Source organism: Argiope bruennichi, chromosome 1, assembly GCF_947563725.1.
Source record: "Argiope bruennichi chromosome 1, qqArgBrue1.1, whole genome shotgun sequence".
Classification (NCBI taxonomy): Eukaryota; Metazoa; Arthropoda; class Arachnida; order Araneae; family Araneidae; genus Argiope; species Argiope bruennichi.
The window spans coordinates 77,210,467-77,233,039 of NC_079151.1; the positions used below are offsets into that span (position 1 = coordinate 77,210,467).

The 22,573-nt window shown below is 26.3% G+C and overlaps 1 protein-coding gene across 1 annotated transcript in view; it reads right to left on the reverse strand.

The window, feature by feature from the left end:
• The window catches only part of LOC129971385 (rapamycin-insensitive companion of mTOR-like), a 50,324-nt gene extending 33,366 nt beyond the window's left edge, over positions 1 to 16,958 (reverse strand). Inside the window, exons 1-11 of the mRNA XM_056085104.1 lie at positions 16,817 to 16,958; positions 15,172 to 15,219; positions 13,987 to 14,137; positions 13,473 to 13,792; positions 13,160 to 13,329; positions 11,854 to 11,918; positions 10,504 to 10,571; positions 10,294 to 10,376; positions 9,303 to 9,390; positions 6,060 to 6,150; positions 2,616 to 2,682 (exon numbers count right to left, since the gene is read on the reverse strand). Of these exons, the coding sequence (XP_055941079.1) occupies positions 2,616 to 2,682; positions 6,060 to 6,150; positions 9,303 to 9,390; positions 10,294 to 10,376; positions 10,504 to 10,571; positions 11,854 to 11,918; positions 13,160 to 13,329; positions 13,473 to 13,792; positions 13,987 to 14,137; positions 15,172 to 15,219; positions 16,817 to 16,871 (1,206 nt within the window). The 5' untranslated portion in view covers positions 16,872 to 16,958. The remainder of the gene's footprint in view (positions 1 to 2,615; positions 2,683 to 6,059; positions 6,151 to 9,302; positions 9,391 to 10,293; positions 10,377 to 10,503; positions 10,572 to 11,853; positions 11,919 to 13,159; positions 13,330 to 13,472; positions 13,793 to 13,986; positions 14,138 to 15,171; positions 15,220 to 16,816) is intronic.
• Between the last annotated feature and the right edge of the window lie 5,615 nt (positions 16,959 to 22,573).

Here is a 22,573-nt window from a genome sequence, read left to right on the forward strand (position 1 = left end):
ATAAAACAGAAATATATAATTTATAAGACAAAAATCAGCATGTCTTTTAAGATATTTTAGAACAATCATATTATTCTATGTAAAAATGTCATCATAAATAAAAATTGTAAATATTAAGTAGGTATACATTATGTTCTACTAGTTCTTGTATAAATTTTAGGGTAAGAAAAAAAATCATAATCATACAGAAAAGCAGGGACAAAAATATCATTACCACATATATACATTTGTGAATGAAAGAAATACATACACAGAAATGAATACCATATGCTCTATTATTTACCAAAAGGCACAATTACAAAACACATAGAGACCACAGACATTGTTTAAAGTTGCATCCATGAGCAGTAAAATATGTTGTATGTGAGCACATTCAATATATACAACATATATACTGGAAATTTTTATACAGCAAAAGCAGACATAGAAATATATCCAACAATAGCTCAGCATTATACACAGACATATTGATTCTTAAGCTTACAAATGATCATAGAGAAATTAATGAAGGTAAGGAGGGTTCAATGATTAAGTCAGCTATAAAAGAAATTGTTATATTAAATAACCATCACAATCTAATGTCAATACAATGGATATAATGTTAAAATGAGAAAGTTTGCTGATGTTACATTTCAAAACTTAGCAGTTGCTGGATTGTTATTCATCCAAATATTCTGGAAAGAATTCAGTTAGAAAACATTCAATAACTGTCTCTCCAGATATTCAAGTATAGAATATAGTTGCACTTAGTGGCCTTGGACAATGTTGACCCAAATGCTTATTGGATATGTGCATATCATAAAGGGGTTTCAGAAGACATCTACAGCATGAAAATAATATATCTACACCTGCAAAGCTATATGATTTGAATACTTCTTAAAGTCATATGAAAGCTCTAGAAGTTGATACATATAATGCCTAGATATACACTGCATATAAAACACGCAAATGCAGAAAAGAAAATGAAAACTGCAGAATTTCATATAACCTTATTTCAAGAAAATTTTCAATACTTTCAGCACTAATTTTCAAAATTAGTAATCTGAAAAAGCAAACTTCAACTGCTTGATAAATTCTAAAATATAAAATTTCCAAACATTAAAAGTTGACACTTGACTGTTTCCATGTTTTTAATGAATTTTATTAATAAACCATTAACTGTGATTCTTGAGCATCAAATTATGTTATTTTAAAACTTATTATCTAAGAAAAAGTCATTTAAAAATGTTATAACATGATACAGAAATGACTTTAAATCTAAATGCATCTCAATGTTCTAATTATCTTTATTTGAATCAATATTATAACACATTCCTGAAACAGGAGGAACTGTCTTATTGAATAGCAGATAAAACTATTGAATTAAGGGTTAAAAATGCTCTAAAAATTTAGCAAATTATTACATTGTTCTGTTATATTTCTAACAAACAAACAAACAAAGTTGTTAGATCGGCTATTGCTAAACAATTGCTAGCAATAGTTGAATTCCTGAACAAAGTTATCTAATGACTCAGCAACTATATAGGCATGTCGTCCAATTCACTAGTTAATAATAGAACAAACATATTTTCAGGAGTTTAATTTTTTTTTTAAAACAAAGAAGTTTTTAAAAGATACGGAGATTCTGGTACTCAAATATATTTTAAGTTTGCAATTATTCCTTTTCACTAACAATATCGTTACATATCTACTGCTTATGAAAATTCTGGTGGGAAGTATGAGAATTTAATACAACTATGCTTCCAAAATGGCAAAAAAAAGAAAAAAAAGGCAACTCTTTGAGAAGTCCTTTTATGACAACCAGATACTTTCTTTCTTGTTATTGTCTTTTCTGAACAAGATAGTATTTTGTGAAGCAGCCAAAATTTTATAATTTTAATGGTTACACTAATAACTGTAACATATATTCAAGTAAAATAAATTTAGATAATGAAATTTCAGTTAACTTCCTATTTTTTCTTTTCTATCTCTTTTTTAGTAATTGTATATTAACAGAACATCAATGATTAATTGGCAAACAAATAGCAAAAACATATATGCTAAAAAGTTTTTTTTTCAATCAAATGTTTACTAATGGAATGCAGTGAATATAAAAGTACATTATTTTTTTAGTTAAACTACCTTGCAGCATATTCTGTTTTTAACCAAGAAGTTGAATTACAATATAATTCTACATTATAGAGAAATAGCATTCCATAAAAGAATGAATGTCATCGATATTTGTTTCATGGTTCCTAAACAATAATAGGAGAAATTATAGCATATATACATTTTTAGTCTTGGTATTTATTATGGAATTTACAGATTATACCACATTAGTCAAGCCAAATCGAAAAATTTGAATTTTAGCAAAATTTTGTTTGAATAACATAAAAAAAAAAAAAATCAGAACAGACAAAAACATGATGTATCATTATTACCGCCGTTATCAATAAACATAAATATGAAATTATATATTATTTTTATTTATTTCATCAAATAGATGTCTAAAAGAAATTTTTTAACATTTTTTTCCATTCAAAATAAGGTTTACATTTCATATATAATCACAGTTTGGATATAAAAAGCAAAATATATTTATACATATTTCCTCCTGCAAAGAGAGATCGTCTTACCTCCAAAATCCCACAGTTTACAAATACTAGTATCAAGAGGGCATAATAATTATAAACTAAATTTGTCCTATGAAAAAAAGAAAAAGAAAACATTTTACTAAAAAAACGAGTTTCAACATTTAAGAATAATTAATAAAAATTGAACAATAGAAAAACCCCTATGAATATTACTACAGATTATGTAGTGAAGGCTGTTTTAAAATCATCATGTAATAATCATAACTTATAATAATAATTTTATTTCAGCAATCATTTAAAGAACTTGAATATAAAATTTTTTTATCTATATAAAAATATATTTTCAAAACTCAATGAATTTGGAAAAGCAATTTATGACACAAATGCAAGTAAATTGCATAGAATATAATTCCTAAAACATTAGTCAAAAATTGATGAAAAATTATGGTAGTTTCTAGAACATAAAGTTGCACAAGTCTTAAGAATTTAAGAAATTCCTTAAACAATACTTTTCTAAATAAAAGTTTAAAAGAAAAAAAAAATGTATATGGTAAAAAAATAAAATTTGAATAAATGGATATATATATAAAATAAATTTGACAATATAAAATAAATTTGACAAAAATGACCGTCAGAATACGCCAATATAATGTAAGGAATAATAGCATACACATAAAAGTTTTTTTTTAAACAAAGCATTAAGAAAGTTCTAGACATAAAAGTAAAAAGCAAGACTTATACAAACAGTTGGATAAATATTTTCTTTGAAAAATTTATATACAAGATGTTTCTAAAACCATGGGAGAAACTTATATGTTGGTCAGACATATAATAGCAATGCATTTTTATAATGGAACCCAGGGCTATAAGGATAATCTTTGTTATGAATTACAGGGTGCATTATAAAAAAAATGTTGATATATGAGTCCCAAGTGTCCCCACTATTGAAAGAAATTGAATGAAATTTAGCAAATGATAAAGTAAGTAAGATCAATGTTTTTTTTTTTTTTTTTTTTTTTTTTTGTATAAGATATTAATATTAGGAGAGCAGGATTCAGAAAGATATGAAAAACAACATGCTCAGTTCTTGAAATTGAGACTACAGTGTTAAAATTTTGAAACTTTCAAAGGTAGTATTTATTCTTTACGAGAATGTAGACTTCAAGGGAAAAAATAAACACAAATACCATAGGAACCTGATCAAAGACAAAAGAAAAAGGTTAAAATAACATATAAAAAAAGCAAAGTAACAAAAAAAGCCAAATATTATGTCACAAATTTTTCAAGAATGTTCAGAGTATCATTGAGTATGAAGGAGGGTATTATATATCAATAACAATTTTTTAAAATATCACACTTTAATTCACTCACAAAGGATTTCTAGTAATGGACAGTCCCTGCATTTGTGATTGCATGTTTTATTTTTTAAATGAATAGTTTAAAAATACATGAACATACTCTTAAAGTATGTCCCATGGTTTGAGAGACACTTTGCATACAGCTGAAATTAAACATTTAAAGAAAAAAATAATAAAAGAAATCAAATCAAAAAGCTATTTTAACAATTACAGAATAACATTAACTTCAGAAATCCTAAAATATGAGCCTGAGAAGACTAATTCTTATTTCTGCATAAATTTAATTTAAAAAAACAACACCGGTACAAGTTATTTCCTTGACCCATATACAATAGATAGATATCACTTTTAAGATGTTGGAGAGTGAAATTAACAAATTATCATATCAAAGAATAACTAAGACTCCATTAATTTAATAATAATAGAAATATAAAACGAAGAAACATTATTTATATTACTATCACATACATTCCAAGAATACAAATAAAATACACAACAAAGAGCAGATGTTAAAAAAAATCACATTCCCATTTTGAAACATAAGATGTACACAATTCCTATTTGCTAACAATAATTCACAGTCAAGCCTCACTAAATATTGAAACAACAACTGAGTATTCCATCTAAGCATGGTAGACTGCATGTAATCATCTTGAAAGGAAAATCTTATATTTTAAAGCATAACTAGAAGCATTTAAAATTTGTAAACAACATCATCCCAGGTATGAAATTTGATATTCTACACCTCATTAATGCTATCATCAAAAGTTTCAAAAATCACTACACAATTTGCTTAACATTACAGTTAAAACAAATTTTACTAAGCATAACAGAGCAGCATTATCATTTTTCATAAATAATGATAGCCCTTTATTAGAAGCTTATATTTTAACTATTTTCATTTGAAAAATAGAAATAATGTATTTGAAGCTTGCTATAATTTATATAATCAAATATCGTTATGTGCTACATTTTTATAACTGCCAATAAAGTATACAAGCATTTTCTATAGCAGGAATTTTAAAGATACCATTCACAAATAGAAAAGCCTTAATTTAAATCACACATTATAAACTTTTTCAAACTACACAGACTTAAAACTCACTTAAAAATACAAGTTATTTGGACTTTTTTTTAAATGACAGCAAACTGAAAATAAAACATTTACAAGATGCAAATATTTTTGAAACTTTAAAAAAAAAGTTCACTAAATAATTTTAAACTAAACTGTTAGAGAGATAAATTTTAAAGAACAGAAATAAGCATTAAACATTGCCCCCCCCCCCACACTAAAGTAAACAGTTTAGTTAGGAAATGATCTTAATGCTTAACTTAGGAAAATAATTTCATTAATTAAGTGTGCTATCATGATTACTTTCAATGCAATTTAAAACTATTAATACACTTATCTACTCAGATTATGGAGTTTTTAAAATTTTTGAAAATACCTCAATAATTAACACAGTTATCCTTTATATAAGAAGTAAACAATTGTAAAGACTTGTTTTACATTAAAAGAATATGACATTCATCACCTTTAATTCTTTTGCCTTATTTACAGAAGAATACTAAATTTAAATCAATCTATTCTATCAAAAGTACATTTCATAACAAGAAAAAATTTCCTTAATTTTTCAATATCAAACAATTTAAAAATAGGTCAATTTCCAACTACTTAAACCTTTTTAAATATGTCACACAAAATGTTACAATTTCCTTCATAATCTTGAATATGAACATAATCATTATAGACTGTTTTATAATTAATTAAAAAATTCTACAAAATCATTTCTTACTATGGAGAGATCTAATCAAATTTTTGACATTACATCATTAAAAAGATGTTTAAGTAATAAATTGGATGCAGAGATTTCAGTCAATTATCATTAGCATATTCATTTCTGTATAATCAAAAATTCAGTATTTTTTTAGTAAGCTAATTTAGTAATACTTATTTATTTAATGAAACTATTTGTTTAACACAAAAGTTTTCTGTTTATTTTTTATTGAGAATGATGAAATATTTTATTTCAAGTTTGAACTTCAGAAAATAAAAAGAATGAATTAAAAAAAAAAAAGGTTTTACTTTTTTAATGAATACAATAAAAAATTTAATGAATTCTGTAACCTGTCTTTTGAGGAATATGGTAAAATATCAAGCCCTTCTGCCACAATATAACCTTCATAAAGTTGCCATGACATTTTTGATGTTGAAGGATCTATAAAAATAAAAGGAATATTTACAAAAAGAAATGACATTGTATACAGAATTTCTAAATTATGAGTTTACTTTTCATTCATCAATGCTGATTTATTTCTGACAAATTTATTTCCGGAATAAGTGAGTAACCTTTACTCTACAGTTTTAAGTATTTCTTAATAATTGAAGCTTTTTTAAAATTCCTAGTATCTAAATTAATTTCAAATAATAAGAAACAAATAAAAAATGCACATTGCACAAAACAATTGAACTTTAAGTACGGTTTTTAATTGATATTACCAAGATAGCATAATGAAAAGGTAAATTAATTAATCCATCTCTTTAAGGAAATTTTAATTTTATCAGGAACTGTTTGATACAAAGCCATAACAATTTTAATAAATAATGGATAAAAAAATATATTAATGTTTCGTAAATTTTAGATACATAAAGAATAAAGAGAACATATAATTAATACAAAGATTCAATTATGAATTATATAAAAAAACAAATATGTAAGAAATTCTAAATTTTTGAGTGTTTTTGATATTCAACAGTACTTAATAACAATACTTCTAAAGAGATATCTTTTCATATAGTATGAAAAGACAAATATAACTAATAATTTATTTTAAGGTACAGAAACAAGATTGATTGAATTCAAAAAAATTCCATGAATAGTTCAAATATTTTCAAGAAGGCTTTGTAGAAAAAAATGTCAAAATCTTAAAACATTATAATAAATGCAAAACTTTAAAAAAAAAAAAAAAAAAGACAATTTACAATTTGTAATGCTGATAAACAGAATAGACACATATTACCCCTTCATATATATGTTTATAGATAGTGATCATGCTGAAATGGAAAACCTGTTTTCAATCAAAATCTGAGAGACATATGAGCTTCAGCTCTTTCAATGTAGCACTCATCAGATAGTCCTCTTTCAACAGTCATATGAAAAAATTCATATTATCAATCTAGAAAACACATCTAAAGATGCAAGGACCCCCCCCTCTTCATATTATCATTTTCTTCTTTTACATTTCATAAAATTGAAGCTACAAGAATAAAAGAGTGAATAAGAAGACAACTGATGAATACTTTCAAACAATATGTCACAAATTTTGGTTAAAAAACATTTGAAGTAAGAGAGTAAAAATCACTATTTAGACACTAAATTCATAGCTATTGCAGTTACCATAAAGCAACCAGCGCAAAAATTGTTCACTTCAACGAGGTGATAATTTAAGAAATCTGAATTGCTTTTATCTTCAATAATCAGTGGTAATAATTGGGGAAATGAAAATTTCAACCTCTTCCTACCTTTCCCACTCTTTTTAAGATGTCTACACTCTCTTAAGACTTGTTTACAGACTTGGCTGAGATTTCCACCCTCCCTATAAAATCTTCCTTGCCCATTCAAACACAATCAAAATATTTGAGTTATCTTCACAAGTTTATGTTATATAACATATTCAAATTATCAGTGTTTTTAAAATCAATTTTCTTTCTAATAACTTAAATTCAAATTTTGAAATTAATATTACATTTCATTTCTGAGTGGAAGGGGCTCCCTTGAACAATTTTTTCTATTGCTCTAATTTTGGTAATATTAACTGCCATATGTGGAAATCCATAATGATAAAATTTCATGCCAAAAAGAAGTGCTAGTTCAGCTGTATAAGGTGGAAAGTTTCTTCTCAAATGCAAAAAATTTCCAATATGTTTACTTAACCTTTTTCCATCTTAATATCAGTGCTGAAAGTGTGTTATTGCGATTCTTGACCAGAGTTCAATAAAAAGTTTTTCCAGATGTCTTATTGAAAAACTTTTTTATCCCTTTAAAAAGAAAATTATATTTTAAAGCATCATTACTTAATAACAACAACACAAATGCATACAATAAACTTTTGTTGAATGATCAGGAGACAGATCCCTGTCATCTTGCTTTCATTCATACATTAGATTATGTTTCATTCTTCTTCTAGATGGTTAAGTAAAAATGTTCATTTTTTTAATAGTACAAGAGTAACACACTCACCACAGTATAGTAAAAGGAAAGTAAGGCCATGTGAAAGGATTCAGAGCTTATATACAATCAAAAAACGTTTTTATCAAAATTTAGTAGTGCAAGCATTTACACAAATACCTTAGTTTCCATTGACTTTTACTATAATTGGATTCAGTTTCTGTTTATTTTTTCATCGAATTTTGTAAATGTGATCACATAGCAACTAATTTTTGTTCTTCTGTTCAGCAATAATAGTTCATAAATGATCATAGGAGGGTGTAAAAATAAAATCACATTCCAAGAGCTATCCAACCTTAATATGCCAATAATTCCTTTATTTAAAAAAAAAAAAAAAATCTGTAACAGACATTTTCTGGCTATCTTCCATATGCAAAGAAAAGTTTTTAAATGGATATAAAAAGTAAAATCCAGGACAAAACTTCATTCTCTGCATTATTTTTTAAATTGATTTCTTACTAATTTAGTATTAAACACTGTATTCCCTATAAAATGTATTTCAAACATTATTTTTGGACAGCCTAGAATAAATTACTGGAGCTTACACTGATTTATATGGAAATAGATTTCTAGATTCCATCAATAATTTTTTACACCAATTAGGAGTGTAAACCAAAGCATCACTGTATTTTAATTTTTAATTTTCATAGAATAATATCAGCTGCACAGTAGTTCAACACTGAACAGTTAAAAAATTAGACCCTGAGAAGTGTTGGAAAGAAGTGTTACAGAGACGACTATTGGTGAAGATAAGCAAAAATTTAAATTATTTTCCATAAAAACCATTGCAAAAGATAATATTCCTAATTAAAGGAATCTGCCTAAAATAATGTCTAGCTGAATCTAAAAAAAAAAAAAATGTTGATTTTGCCTACTTTGATTCTAAATATCCCATTTTATAATAAATACTTTCTGGTGTAAAAAATTTGTATAAATCAATACAGATGAGAAGAAATAAATAACAAACAAATGTTTATAAATTTTAGCCAAAGATTTTTAGCACTTTTTTAAAAGAAGAACTAATAATGTAATCATGCCCTTTCAAAACATAATTATACATAATTACTAAATATTTTATTATAATTATATAAAAGAATCTTGACCCCATTTGAATCAATTAGATTAAAGTAAAACCTACTCACCTGAAGAACTGAGTGCAATAGAAAAATCATCTGTCCATTCAGGAATAGTTACATCAAATATTTTGTACAACAGATCTAATATATTTTTCTGAAAATAAATATATGTTTAAAGCAAAGTCATCTAATCAACTTAATTTCAAGAAATTTGGTATATATATTTACAAAAAATGTAAATAAAATAAACTATTGTAAGATTTTTTTGATAGATTTATTAGGTATTATTTGATGAGTTTATTCATGAATAAAAACCTTTTCATACTTTCAGATTTCTAGATTTATTCTTTTTAATGGTTTTCACTTCACAAAATCAATTTATATACATTCTTATAAATTTATAATATGTTCATAAACCTGGCAGATTTAAACATGCATTCCTTATATTCAAAGGCAGGAACTAAGAGATTGTAATTCTAAAGCAGAATATAAACATAAGTATTTGTATATTTGTTTGGTGATTGCCAATTCATGCATTTAAAATAAATATTTAAAAAGTGCAATATATACATTTTTATTTTTTGTATGATAAAAAATAATTTCACTATTTTAGCTCACTGTTAATGATGAAATATATTACAATTTATGTCCTATAGAATAAAGTATCCCTTTTGCTTGGTCAACAGATCTCAACTAAAGCAAATATTACAATAATCCTGAAAAATCCTTATTTAAGTTTCTAAAATATAAAATGAATAAATATTTGAAGGTGTATGCAGATTTTAAAATTGTAGGAAAATCCTATAGACATTTTAACTTACTTTAAAATTATTCAAAATAAATAAAAATAATAATTAATCTTTTAAATTAAAAACTTTTTTATGAAGTCAATTAACACTTTCACGTTTACACAATTTTAGATCTGAATAAATATATAAGTAAATAGTTGATGAAATAAAATCACTCCAATTGATTTATTTATCAAACATTCACTCATCAGCGTTTCCCTCTTTATTCAATTTATATAGCCTTACCTTTTTATTTTTAAACAACTTACACGTAATTCTGGATAAGGCAAGTACAACATTTCGATTAGAGACTGCAAATGGCATGAATCAGTGCGACATAAATAAAACAGACCTAAGAGAAAAGGATAAAAATTACAAAAAAAAAATAATAATAATAATAATAAAAAATATCATTCCTCTTTATTGAAAAAAGTGTGGATTACATAATTAAATTAATGTCAATTATAAATCAAATCTACCTGGCCAAGACAGTAATGCACATACAATAGCTGCTTTGCTGGCATTCAAATTGGGATCCTTATCCTCACTAACAAAATAAAAAATTATTATTTTTGATAAATAAAGAATTTGAATGATTTTCATTTTATCCAAGCACTAAAGTAAAACCTCAATTATTGGTTTCCAAATTTGTCACATTTTATGTCATGAACATATAACTAAGATGAATTTTGAAATGATTCAGACTCAAAAGTCATGAAAGAAATAATATTTGAGATTTTGTTTAAATACATAACAGTACTTTACTTAAATGGGATACAATAAAATTGTTTAAGGAAATTATTGAAACATTTCAACTTGAAATAAATAAAAAAATGTCTGTTTTACACAAATATACTCATAAGCTACTAATTACTCATTAGAAAGAAAAAAAAATTTTTTAGCAAAATTAAAAGTATAACTTTACAGCAAATTTTATATTTTTATTTACTGAGATAATTTATTTTTTATTTGTACTAAAGAACATTGCTACAATTATATGCATGATAAAACATTAACAAATTCAAAGACAACTAATGCAAAATTAAAATGTAACTGATATTTTTATGTTATCAAAATATATGATGTGATAATAGTGTAATATTTTTGCACAGTTAAACATAAATTTTGCATTATAAATTGAGTCCATAAATTACGTATAAGAAACAATTTTATTTGATAAATTGAAAAGAGATATCTGGGGATATTTTACATATACGTAATTCTTCTTCAAAGAAAATTACACACACACACACACAGACAGACAAAAAAAAAAAAAAAAAAAATTGTGTCTTATTATTTACATAAAAAAAAGTCCAAGAAAATCATGACAGTTATGATTAAACTATAACTGGATAATCATATTCACTTTACAATTTTTGTCTTTTGAATTAAATGAAATCTAATGAATTTACTATCAACAAAAAGAAATTTAAATGCACACTATTAATTTAAATGTACAATGTGTTAATGTTTAATATAAACATACATTACTTTTTTTGCAATTAAAAATTGTGAAAAAAAGAAGTATATATTTTGTTTCCTTCTGATAAACTTGGCTAATTTATAGAAATAATTATAAGCAGAAAAAATACATAAATGATGTGAATGTCTAAAATGCAGCATGTTTCCAACAGAATATGATTTTCAAATTTATTACAAAACGAAAAAATAATAATAATTGCAAAATTGTCTATGATTATACTGAATGAACATATAATCTATCAAATAAAGTAAATAGAAAAAAAATCAAGTAGTTGAAACAATGAACCATTTCAATACAAAGTAAAAACATTAAATAGTAAATAAGTTTTTAGCTTAAAATTTTATACCTTGCAGATCCATCAACAGAAGTAGGAAAACGATAATGGCAGTCAGTGAAAGGAGCTAACAAGTTCTAGAAGAAGAAATATAGAGTTAAAACTTTAATGCTTTATATATATATAATTTTGCAGCTCTATGGGTGAAAGGAAAACAAGTTTAGAATTAAATTAATATTATTTTTTCACAGGAGGACATAATTTGAACGTAGGAAGAAACAATGATATGTGTCTGCTTATATCATAACAAAAGAGCAAAGATTTTGAAATTTTCCCCTTCATGGTTTTACTAAAAAATTCTCATAGGAATTTCTTTCACAAGTGTCAATTTAGAAAAGAAAATTTTAGGTATCTTTGAAAGAAATGCACAGATGTTAGGGATTTTTATACTTTTGTTCAGAGTGTGAGAATGTGAGAAACTGCAATGATCAACAATTTTTTAGTGAGTGTTAAAAATAATTAAATAAAAAAAGTGGGATTTAGATCGGGAAATAAGAGTAAATTCTAGAACTAATATACAATAGTGATTACAAAATTATTGATTTCATCTAAATATTAAAAAATAAAAACAAAACCCAAAAATACTCTAATTAGCAGTAAATATATGATAACAAAGCTTTATTGCACTTTTTTTCCCTCCTTTCCCATCTAGGAAATATTATAATTTTTCTAAAATTTCCTATAAACTGTTTTTTTATCTGAAATAAATAATAATTCATATTTTAATGTGAATTCTACAGAGTGGGAAAGATGATTTCATTTAAAAGAATCATTTTAAACTTACACATATCTTCATTTATAGGTGGGTTAAAAAAATAAAAATAACAAATTCTTCAGTTCATTCACTTGCAGATGACAGTAGAACATTCCAAATTAAATTTTAATTATTGTAATTGATTGACTTGATATTTTAAATTCTTTTTAACTATCTAAAGGGATATTCCACTTTTAAATCACGAAAAATTTTTAAAAATTTTACCAGTAGACATTTAAAAGCATTAGAATGCAGTATTTTATATAGTATTTGGAAAAAGTAAAAATGATAACATTAAAAAAGTTAGACAAAATATTACATTTTTTATAATAAATTTCATAAACAATTTCACATTTTTCTATTTTGCATATCTATATTTTTACTAAAATTATAAAAATGTAATACTTAAGACTCGGCAATTTTTAATGTTTGAGCTTGTCGCTGAATTTATAATAAGCTTTAGATATCTAAAGTAAATTTAATTTCTAACATTTTAATTATTAAATATATACAATAAACTAATATTTTTTTTATCTACAATAAACGAAAAATAGCCTTTCTTACTTCAAGCCCAAAGTCATTCTTCATTAAATTTCGTGTTGAAGGATGATTTATAAGAAAAAATATAACACCAAGTATAGCTTCAGAAGCTTGCACTTGAGAATTTTCTACAACATTTTTCATAAGTGCACTAACACCTCTGGCTTCTATGCAAGCTTGGGGATTTAAAAGAGCTGAAAAAATTTAATGATTTGTAAATTTTTATAAAATGCAAATTGCTTAAAATGATCTTCAAGAATTCAAATATTAATATTATTATTTTAAAAATATAAAAAGCTATAATTTATTTGGTAAAATAATTAAAGAACAAACTCACCTAACTGAGCTAATGTGGCTAAACATGGTCGAATCATATCACGTTCTTGAGACCCTTCATTAACTATTGATACTAAACAGTTAGAGAAGGCACGTGGAAAGCCACTTGGATTCAAATCTAACACTTTTCTCATCAACCTTAAAGCTTGAACTCTCTCAATTCGATTGTCAAGTGAAATATCCAGAGATCGAGAAACAAAAAACTGTAGCTTAGACTGTAAGAATGCTTCTAATATTTCTACATTTTCTAAAATATAACGACAAGCTCGCAATACAGCAGCACGGACTTCACATGCTTCATGAAAGAATGCTATTCGAAGACTGCAAAAGAACAAATTGCAACTTTTTAGGCCACTAATAAAAGATTTAACATAAAACATAATATAAGTCAAAAAAACTAAAACATCTTTTAAAGAAATTTTGCAAGTCATAATATTCTTTATATCTTTCTAGTTCAAATATGCCATTAAAACAACTTCATTAACAAAGTAAAAATATTTCTTTTGTTAACTTACCAGCAAAATATGTCTCTGTGTGAAATGCCAAATTCTGTTTGTTGTTTCATACATAATTTGACTAAACCATTTAAGTATCCAAGCTTTCTACTAATATTTACATCTTGATTCACAACATTAAACAAAATTTCTTGTATAATTTCTGCAGTAGCTGAAAGATTTTTTTTAAAAAAATTAATACAGAAGGCAATTTTTTTACATAAATTATATAAAGACCATGTGTCTAATTTCAGCAAATTATGAGAAACTGTAAAGTATAAAGATAATGCAATGAAATAAATCATCTGAATAAAAAATTTTAAGCTTCATATATATTTACATTTAAAAAAGGACAAACACAGCAATTGTTTAAAAAGTAATTATAAAATGTAAAAATTGAATACAGCATTAACTTTAAAATAGAAATTTCATACTATTAGTTTGATTCATTGTTTCTGTAATTTATAGTACACATTTCAATGATGAGTCATTTATTCAGTTGTAGGAAAAAATTAGGAAACTTAAGAATTATTTACATTTGACCTTAAAAATACTAAACTTCCATTATATCAGATCATAAATATCAATATTAATTTAAAGTTTCCTGTTATGTTTTCTGTGCTCTTTAAAACTTCACAAAATTTGAGATGAAGTGAAAATTCATTCACTTCATGAAAAGTTTGATGCGACTCAGAAAAAAACAGAGGAATTATCAATACTAATTAAAGCAACTATAGAAGTACAGACTATTTATTTTTAATTCAAACAGTGTTAATTAATTACATTATTTACTAGTTTATTCTGAATTTTATAGAATTGATTATATGTAAGGAAATAATATTTTATTCTTAACAGCATGAAATGCAATACTTAAAAATATTTATAAAATTTTAAAAACTCAATATTTCAATACAAATATTTAAAAAAAAGTAAAAAAAATTAATGTGAATATATTTTCACTTTTATTTATTTCTGCAACAACTATCACATACAAGCAAAAGAGATTTAAATAGGGCAGTTTATATATATACATATATATACTGAATGATAAAAAAGGGGAAGATAAAGCATAAGCATAAGATAAAGAGGGGAAAATATTAAAACATAAGAATAGTAAAATGAAATGAAAATTATAACAAATCATTAGTTAATCTGAAGAATATTTGTGCAACCAACAACACATAACAACTATGAATAATAACAAACCTCTATTAAAGTCTAAATAAATATTCTCTTCTTCACTATCTCTTCTTTCTAAAAATGAGAAAAAAATATATAACTAAACATTAATGCAATAACTTCATGAAGCATTCATACCAATTAAAAACATTTCATCTCTTTTTAATTTAAACTGATTATTTAAATTTTAACAATTTTAAAAACTAAATAAATGTCTATTTACTGTAGTCAAAATAAGTATATATATATATATATATATATATATATATATATATATATATATATATATATATATATATATATATATATATATATATATATATATTAAGCAAGAAGGAAGAAGTTTCAAGTCCATGTACTGTTAACAGTATCACAATGTATTTGTATATCTAGCAGTTTACAAATACAAGTGAATACAATATTTTAAAGAAGTATCAATAAAATATTTTAAATAAATACAATAATTAAACAAGTGTTATTTATAACAAGTGTTATTCAAAAATGATTCAGTGTATAAATGTTGAGTGAAAAAAATAATTATAAAAATCTGCAACTTTAAGAAATTTTTTTAATAAGGTTAACTGATATGTATTTAGAATTTTATTTTATATTATTAATATGCATATAAGAAATCTTCTTTCTTTCTTTCTTTCTGTGTTTCTTATCTTTGCATATGAAATTATTTTGAGTGAAATGACAGCTAACTGACATTTATGTAGCTATAAAATGTGGGTTTTATACATGTTACAAAAGTCCAATACATTATTTTGCAGCAGAATGTATTTATTTAGTTTTAGTTAGGCAAAAGCTTACTTCATGTTACAAATTTACTTAATAACCAAAATTCCAAATAGACTAATGAAATTATTATAATGAATTTATTTATGCAAAAAGATTAAGATTAGTATTTACAAGTATCAAATCCAAAAAATTAATGATTCAAACATTAACAAAGAAATTAAAGGATATAAAAGTATATACAACATAAGAGAATGCATATAAATTACAGGACATATATTACAGGATATTTCATAATTAAATAAGGAAAGTATGATTGATTTCACTATAAATTATCAAATGAAATGTAGCAAATTTTTAATCTGTAATATTAGTCTGCTAGCTAATATTACAGATTAGATACAGACTTTAAGAATATAGAGGTATTAGAATACTAGATCTAGTTTATTTTAATTAATAAATTTTTAAATGATTACATATAAAATAATTTAGGGAAAAGATAAGCAAAAATATTTTATTATTATTTTTTTTTGGGTACAATAAAAGGGGAAATAATTAATAGTGACTTTCATATATAGCAGGGCCTTAAAAATTCAGTCCAAATGCTTTATACATGGGTAAAATTAAAATATTACTTTTATTATCTTTACATAAATCAAATGATGAATTTCATGAAAAAGTGCACACCGAAAAAAAAGTAGATAAAAGTACAGTAACATAATAATATGACAAAAAAAATTAACTGCACTTAAGTTTTCAAACAAAAAGAAAATTACTGAAACGCTAATTAAGAAGTAGCATGAGTTTTCATGTATATTCTACTAATCAAAATCACAATTAAGCACAATGTTTGCCTCATTATTAATAAAATAGTGAAATTAAAGGTATTAATTTATTAAAAATATTAAACAGTTTCTATTACTCAGAAACTCACTTCGAAATCTCCCCCCATATTTACTATATTGTCTTAAACCATGTGAAACAGCCATCACTCAAATATATTACATAGTTACTATAATATACAATATATTTGGGAACTGTATATTCCGAGTAAGGCGACAACACATTTCATTACTCAAAATATTTACAATCTTAATGGGAAGACAAGATTAGATGTTTAGATGCTGACAAATAGTTTATATTTAAAAAAAAAAGCCATGGTTTCAATTATTGTCGCAATAGAGCATAACAATAAAAAAAAGGGGAAGGAAATGAATATGATCTGATACTTAAAATTTAAGGCTTCAATCGGTAGAAATCTTTTCTGATAGTATAAATGTGTGGGAAAGGGGGGAATGTCGCTGTGCAAGTCAGACCATTTGACCTATATTTGACATATATATATTGGAGGTTGAAAATGCACGCCTCGGAGAGATTTTTTAAAATTTTAATTTAAATTAATTAAAAATTAAGTAGAACTTTTTATGTTTTACCACCATAACTACTAAAAATATTATTGTATGAAAATGAATTTTTCATTTTTACAAAACTTATAATGTCTTTTTATTTATACTAATAACCGTAAAATTTTATCTGAATTTTTAAAAATGTTTCTTGTCTGATTTCTAACAATAGGTTACATTGTTGTCCTAAGATTCAAACCATTTTTATTATTTCATCAAATATTTAATCGCATGATTGGTGAAATTTAAAGAAGAATGACTCTGTCTGATATGTGTGTAGTTTACAAACGAATTTAAGAAATGAAATTTTTAAAAGCGACAATTAGAAGATGGATGAAAAGAACATTTTCTAAAAGCGCTACGTTGTCATAAGACTAATCTCCGTTATAAGTTCATGCACGCAATGAACAAACATACGTAAGCAATAAAAAAAACCCATGGTTTTAATATCAGACAAATTCACAGAATCATGGAACCGAATTTATATCTAAACAATTTAATGGAAATTATATATAACTAATTTACCTGGCGAACCAGCTAGCCGCCAAAGGCGACTAGTATGTATTATTCTACCAAATATTTTTCACTAAGCACTATTATATACTGTCATAAAACTAAGGATTTTTTGTTATAATTAAACCTTTCATTCAGTTTTCTCTCCATCTATGCCATCTTTCACTTTCTGGCGTACTGCTTTGTCAATGAAACTCTTATCAGCTCTCTAAAAATAATCAATGAGCCTTTGAAATCTTTTATTACCAATAGAAACCGAAAATAATTTGAAAATAAATGTGCGATTTTATTTCTGTAGCTTTCGATGTTTATTCAGTTTATAAACCTTTTTTGATGAAAATACTAGCCTTGTTTATCAGTTTTTCATCTATGTATTAAATAAACTTCACTACAAAAATTAACAGCAGATATCACTACAAAAATTAACAGCAGAAAAGAAATGTCAGTAAAAAGCGCACGGAATTCTGCTTTTCGTCTGGAAGAGACAAGAACTGATTATCGAAAAGGTAAGGTAGGCATTTGCCTTGAGGGCCATAGTTTTAAAAGATCCTAAATACTGAAGGATTTTTTTTCGCAACATTTCGAAGGATAATTCAAATTTTATACTTTCGTTTAGTTATAAATGCCATGCAAATTAACTTATACAAATGAAAATCAAATAATGTTTAATTACATTTTGACATATTATTTTTAATAATATGCCTAATTAATTATCATTTGAGAGTTTTATATTAAGTAATTCTTAAAAAATGAAGAACTTTTATAGCTAAAAAAGATATTTTATCCTATTATCAAACGTAGGCCGAGGTGACCTGGTGGTAAGATCTCGGCTTCAGAGTCTGGAGAACTGTCGTGTAAGCAGATCTGCTGCATTCTAAATTCACCGAGGCCAAATGCCCTCCTGCTGGTCTAATGTGGAAGATTGGAGAGCAGGGGGTGCCAACTTAGGTGTCATCCTCGTCATCTGACCGCGGTTCAAAATTACGAAGTCCATCCTAAAAAAGCTCAAGTGTTGCTTTAAAAAACAGGACGTTAATATAACTGAACTAATATATTGTTAAATAACATTTAGATTGTGTTAAGAAAGGTTTTCGTATTTTTTTTTTAACTATTTACTTTCCAAGTCTGAGTTATAATTATTTTTAAATTTCTAGTATACGAAATACAGAAAAAGTATAGTAATTCATCAAAAAATTCGAAATCGGGAATCTCCACATTTTAAGCCTCCCCGAGTCCGATTAACAAATTTTTGACGATTGACACATTTCTCTATTAGTGACAAAAATAACTCATAACATTTTATTCCAGACAACTGAAATTTTCTACCGAGAGTTTTTGTCGAATTTGTAGATTTCTATTAAATTTTAGGGACGACGGATATTTTAAGAGTGATTATTACGTAACCAATATCAAAAAGTCACAAATACTAGTGATCAATATTTTCCAAAAAGGGGTGTGATTCAAATCGTTGACATGATCTTACTGGTATTATTTCGATTAAAGGTCTTGGATCACGATACAAATGACAATTGATACGATCTGTCCAATAGAAGCTCTCAAACAAGAATTCAATCATGCAATCTGTGAATGGGTTGAAAAGTGAACGGACCCGTTATTCTTAGATTTATCGTATCATTGAATCGCATATCACTGAAAGTGGAGCTATCACAGGAAATTGTTCATAATTGTGAAGTCACCCCTTCGCTGTGATAACCACTTCGCTTGACTTTCCGATATTCGAATTTGATAATGCCTTATTCCATTAAGATAATTTCTAATTGCCTGTGACATAACTGTCTAATGGCATACATTCCTTTCACTCTGCAGGCGCCATCTATTGGCAGAATATAGAACTAAAGTGAACATTTAAAAAATTACTTTTTTTTTTTTAAATTTAACTTTTCAGAAAATGGTTTACTCCAATAAATAAATTAAATTAATAGTTTTGAAAAAAATTAAAATTAAAACGTAAACTTAAATAGATAAATTAATTCAATCACACGTTACTTAAAATAGTAAATTAAGTACTAATTACAATTAATAAATTTTATATTTAATAATAATTAATAATTTTTAATTAATAATATGATTTAAATAACAGATATTTGGAACGAATATTTAAAAATAACAGTATCAAAATTATTTGTTATTCAAAAAATCGTGGATTATGCATCTCTATTAAATTTTGAGCGAAATCCAGTAAGAGGAAGGAAGAGAACAGACGTCCAGCTGTCCGAATATAAATGGATAACTATAAATCGAAAAGAGCCAGATGAGTAAAATTTGTAGCCCAAATTTAGCATTTAAAGTGTAGATACCTATCAAGTTTTAAATCAAAACCATCCAAAGGTTGACTTTCTGTTCATTTATATTTTCATAAGCATAAACGCGAAAATTCAAAAAGGCAATAGTAACTCATTCGCAAGGGAAAAAAAAAACCCTTTAGTACTTGGGATTTCTTAGTTATGGGCCTCTACTAAATTAATCACATTTTACAATTACTATATGATTCTGTATGTCAATTCTATATGATTTTTTGGTTTCAGTCGGTTGGAAAAAAACTAGTCGAAAACACGAAGTCAATTTTGTATCTACTATTAACCATATGCCAGGAATAACCCTCTCCCTCCCCCACCAAAGATTACAAGATACAGTATACACTCCCGATTATCCGCGGAATTGGATGGCGCGGCCGCCGCGGATAACAAAAATCACGGATAATCCGAAAAAAGCTTTAAACGGGTATAGCAAAAGAGAAAACAGTCATTCCAACTTTGAAAAATCGTTTTATGTACAATAAAACGTAAAATAAAGAGCAGGAAATGTTTAACTAACGCTTAATATTTTAGTATATCAATCAAAACTAACCTAAAATGCATTTTGTTAATGAAAACAGAAAAGTGCTTTGTACTTACGAGAGACGTCAAGGATACACAGAAAAATTAATACATATGTACTGTTTTAATACTATAATGTATTATGTAAATTTTTATAAGCATAACTGTAAAACTACACCTTTTTGATCAGTCATTTGTGTTTGCTTCTTGCTTTGGAAGCATTTTCTCTTTGCTTGGAAGCAAAAAAAAACTTAATGCGGCAGGCGCGGATAACCCGCCCGCGGATAATCGGGAGTCTACTGTAGATTGAATAAAAGCTACATATCAATTATTCGCAACATTACATTATTCGCAATATCATACAAGATATTCGCAATCTTTCCAAAAATCCAAAATTTTATGCGGGATGAAAGGGATATCAATTTTATTAAAGAATATCCAAGAAAGTTTCGGGGAGATTCCACCTGATTTTACACATAATAAATTGAAATTAACTTTTCAGAAAGTAGTCTTCCTTCACAAGTGTTTTGCTGTTTCAATTTGTTAAAACTTGCTCCCTAAAATCTAACATATAAAAATCTCATGTCACGGTGTTTGTGTTCGTACTCCTCCGAAACGATTCGACCGATTTCCATGAAATTTTTTATGTGTATTTAGTAGGTATGAGAATAGGTCGTAAAAAATATTTCATAACGCTAAGTAATTAGGGTGTTCCTATTCACGTTCATTGTACGCTGAGGAGATCAACGCTTGCTTGAAATCATCGCCACTGTGACGTAATGTTGAAACATTCCAGCTAAAAATAAACACTAATAGCCCACTAATTTCTGCTCTATCGTTGATTCGCAAAATGTTCTTATTGACCGCATATTTCCCGATGTAAGCACCTAATACATAAATCATGCGTGGCTGGCAGAAAGAGCCATTTTGGCAGCAAAAAATGTGGACGTCGACGATTTAAACTTCAAGATACAGCAGTCGTTGCCAAGCGACTTGGTATCATGCAAATTGATCGATAGGGTTTGCGATGCTAACGAAGCTGTAAATTATCCAACAGAGTTTTTGAACTCACTGGATTTGCCAGGCATGCCACCACACCTTCTACGACTGAAAGTTGGATCTCCGATTATTTTACTTCGGAATTTGAACCCACCAGGGCTGTGCAATGACACGCGATTGGTCATTAAAAAATTGATGAAAAGCGTTATCGAAGCCACCATTTTGAATGGTAAATTCCGAGCCAAAAATGTTTTGCTGCCACGAATTCCAATTATTCTCACAGATGTGCCAATCGAATTCAAACGCGGTCAATTTCCTATTAGATTCGCATTCGCAGTGACAATCAATAAGTCGCAAGACCAAACGATGTCTGTTTGCGCCTTAGATTTGGGTACACCATGTTTTTCACACGTGGCATGTTCTCGCATGGGCAAACTATCGAGTTTATTTGTGTTGGCTTGACTGAGAAAAAAATATCGTACACTCAATTGCTCTTCGAAATGAATACTGATTTTCATTATTTCATTTTTATACTTTAGGACAAAAAATATATTACTTTTTTCACTTTATGTTTAACTTTTAAGAGATCAAACAATGTATATGTTCATTATGTTAATGAAATACATTGTATTGAGAAAATGAATGGTTGGTGTTTTTTTTTTATTTATTTTTTTTTTATTTTTGTCGGCGATCATCATCTACCGCGCTTCATTCCTCTTTCTGTCATAGATCCCAACCCCACACACTTATAATGCATTCATTAACAACCAAAATATTCAATAGAAATAATTTATAAGGCGGAACAGCGTTTGCCGGGTCAGCTAGTTACTTATATAAAAATTAAACCAAAAAAGATTAAAAGAGAGGGAGAATTTGGTTGTGAGAGCATGAAGGGGAAAAAAGATCCCGAAAATTGTATTGTTTGTGGGCCTTTAGAAG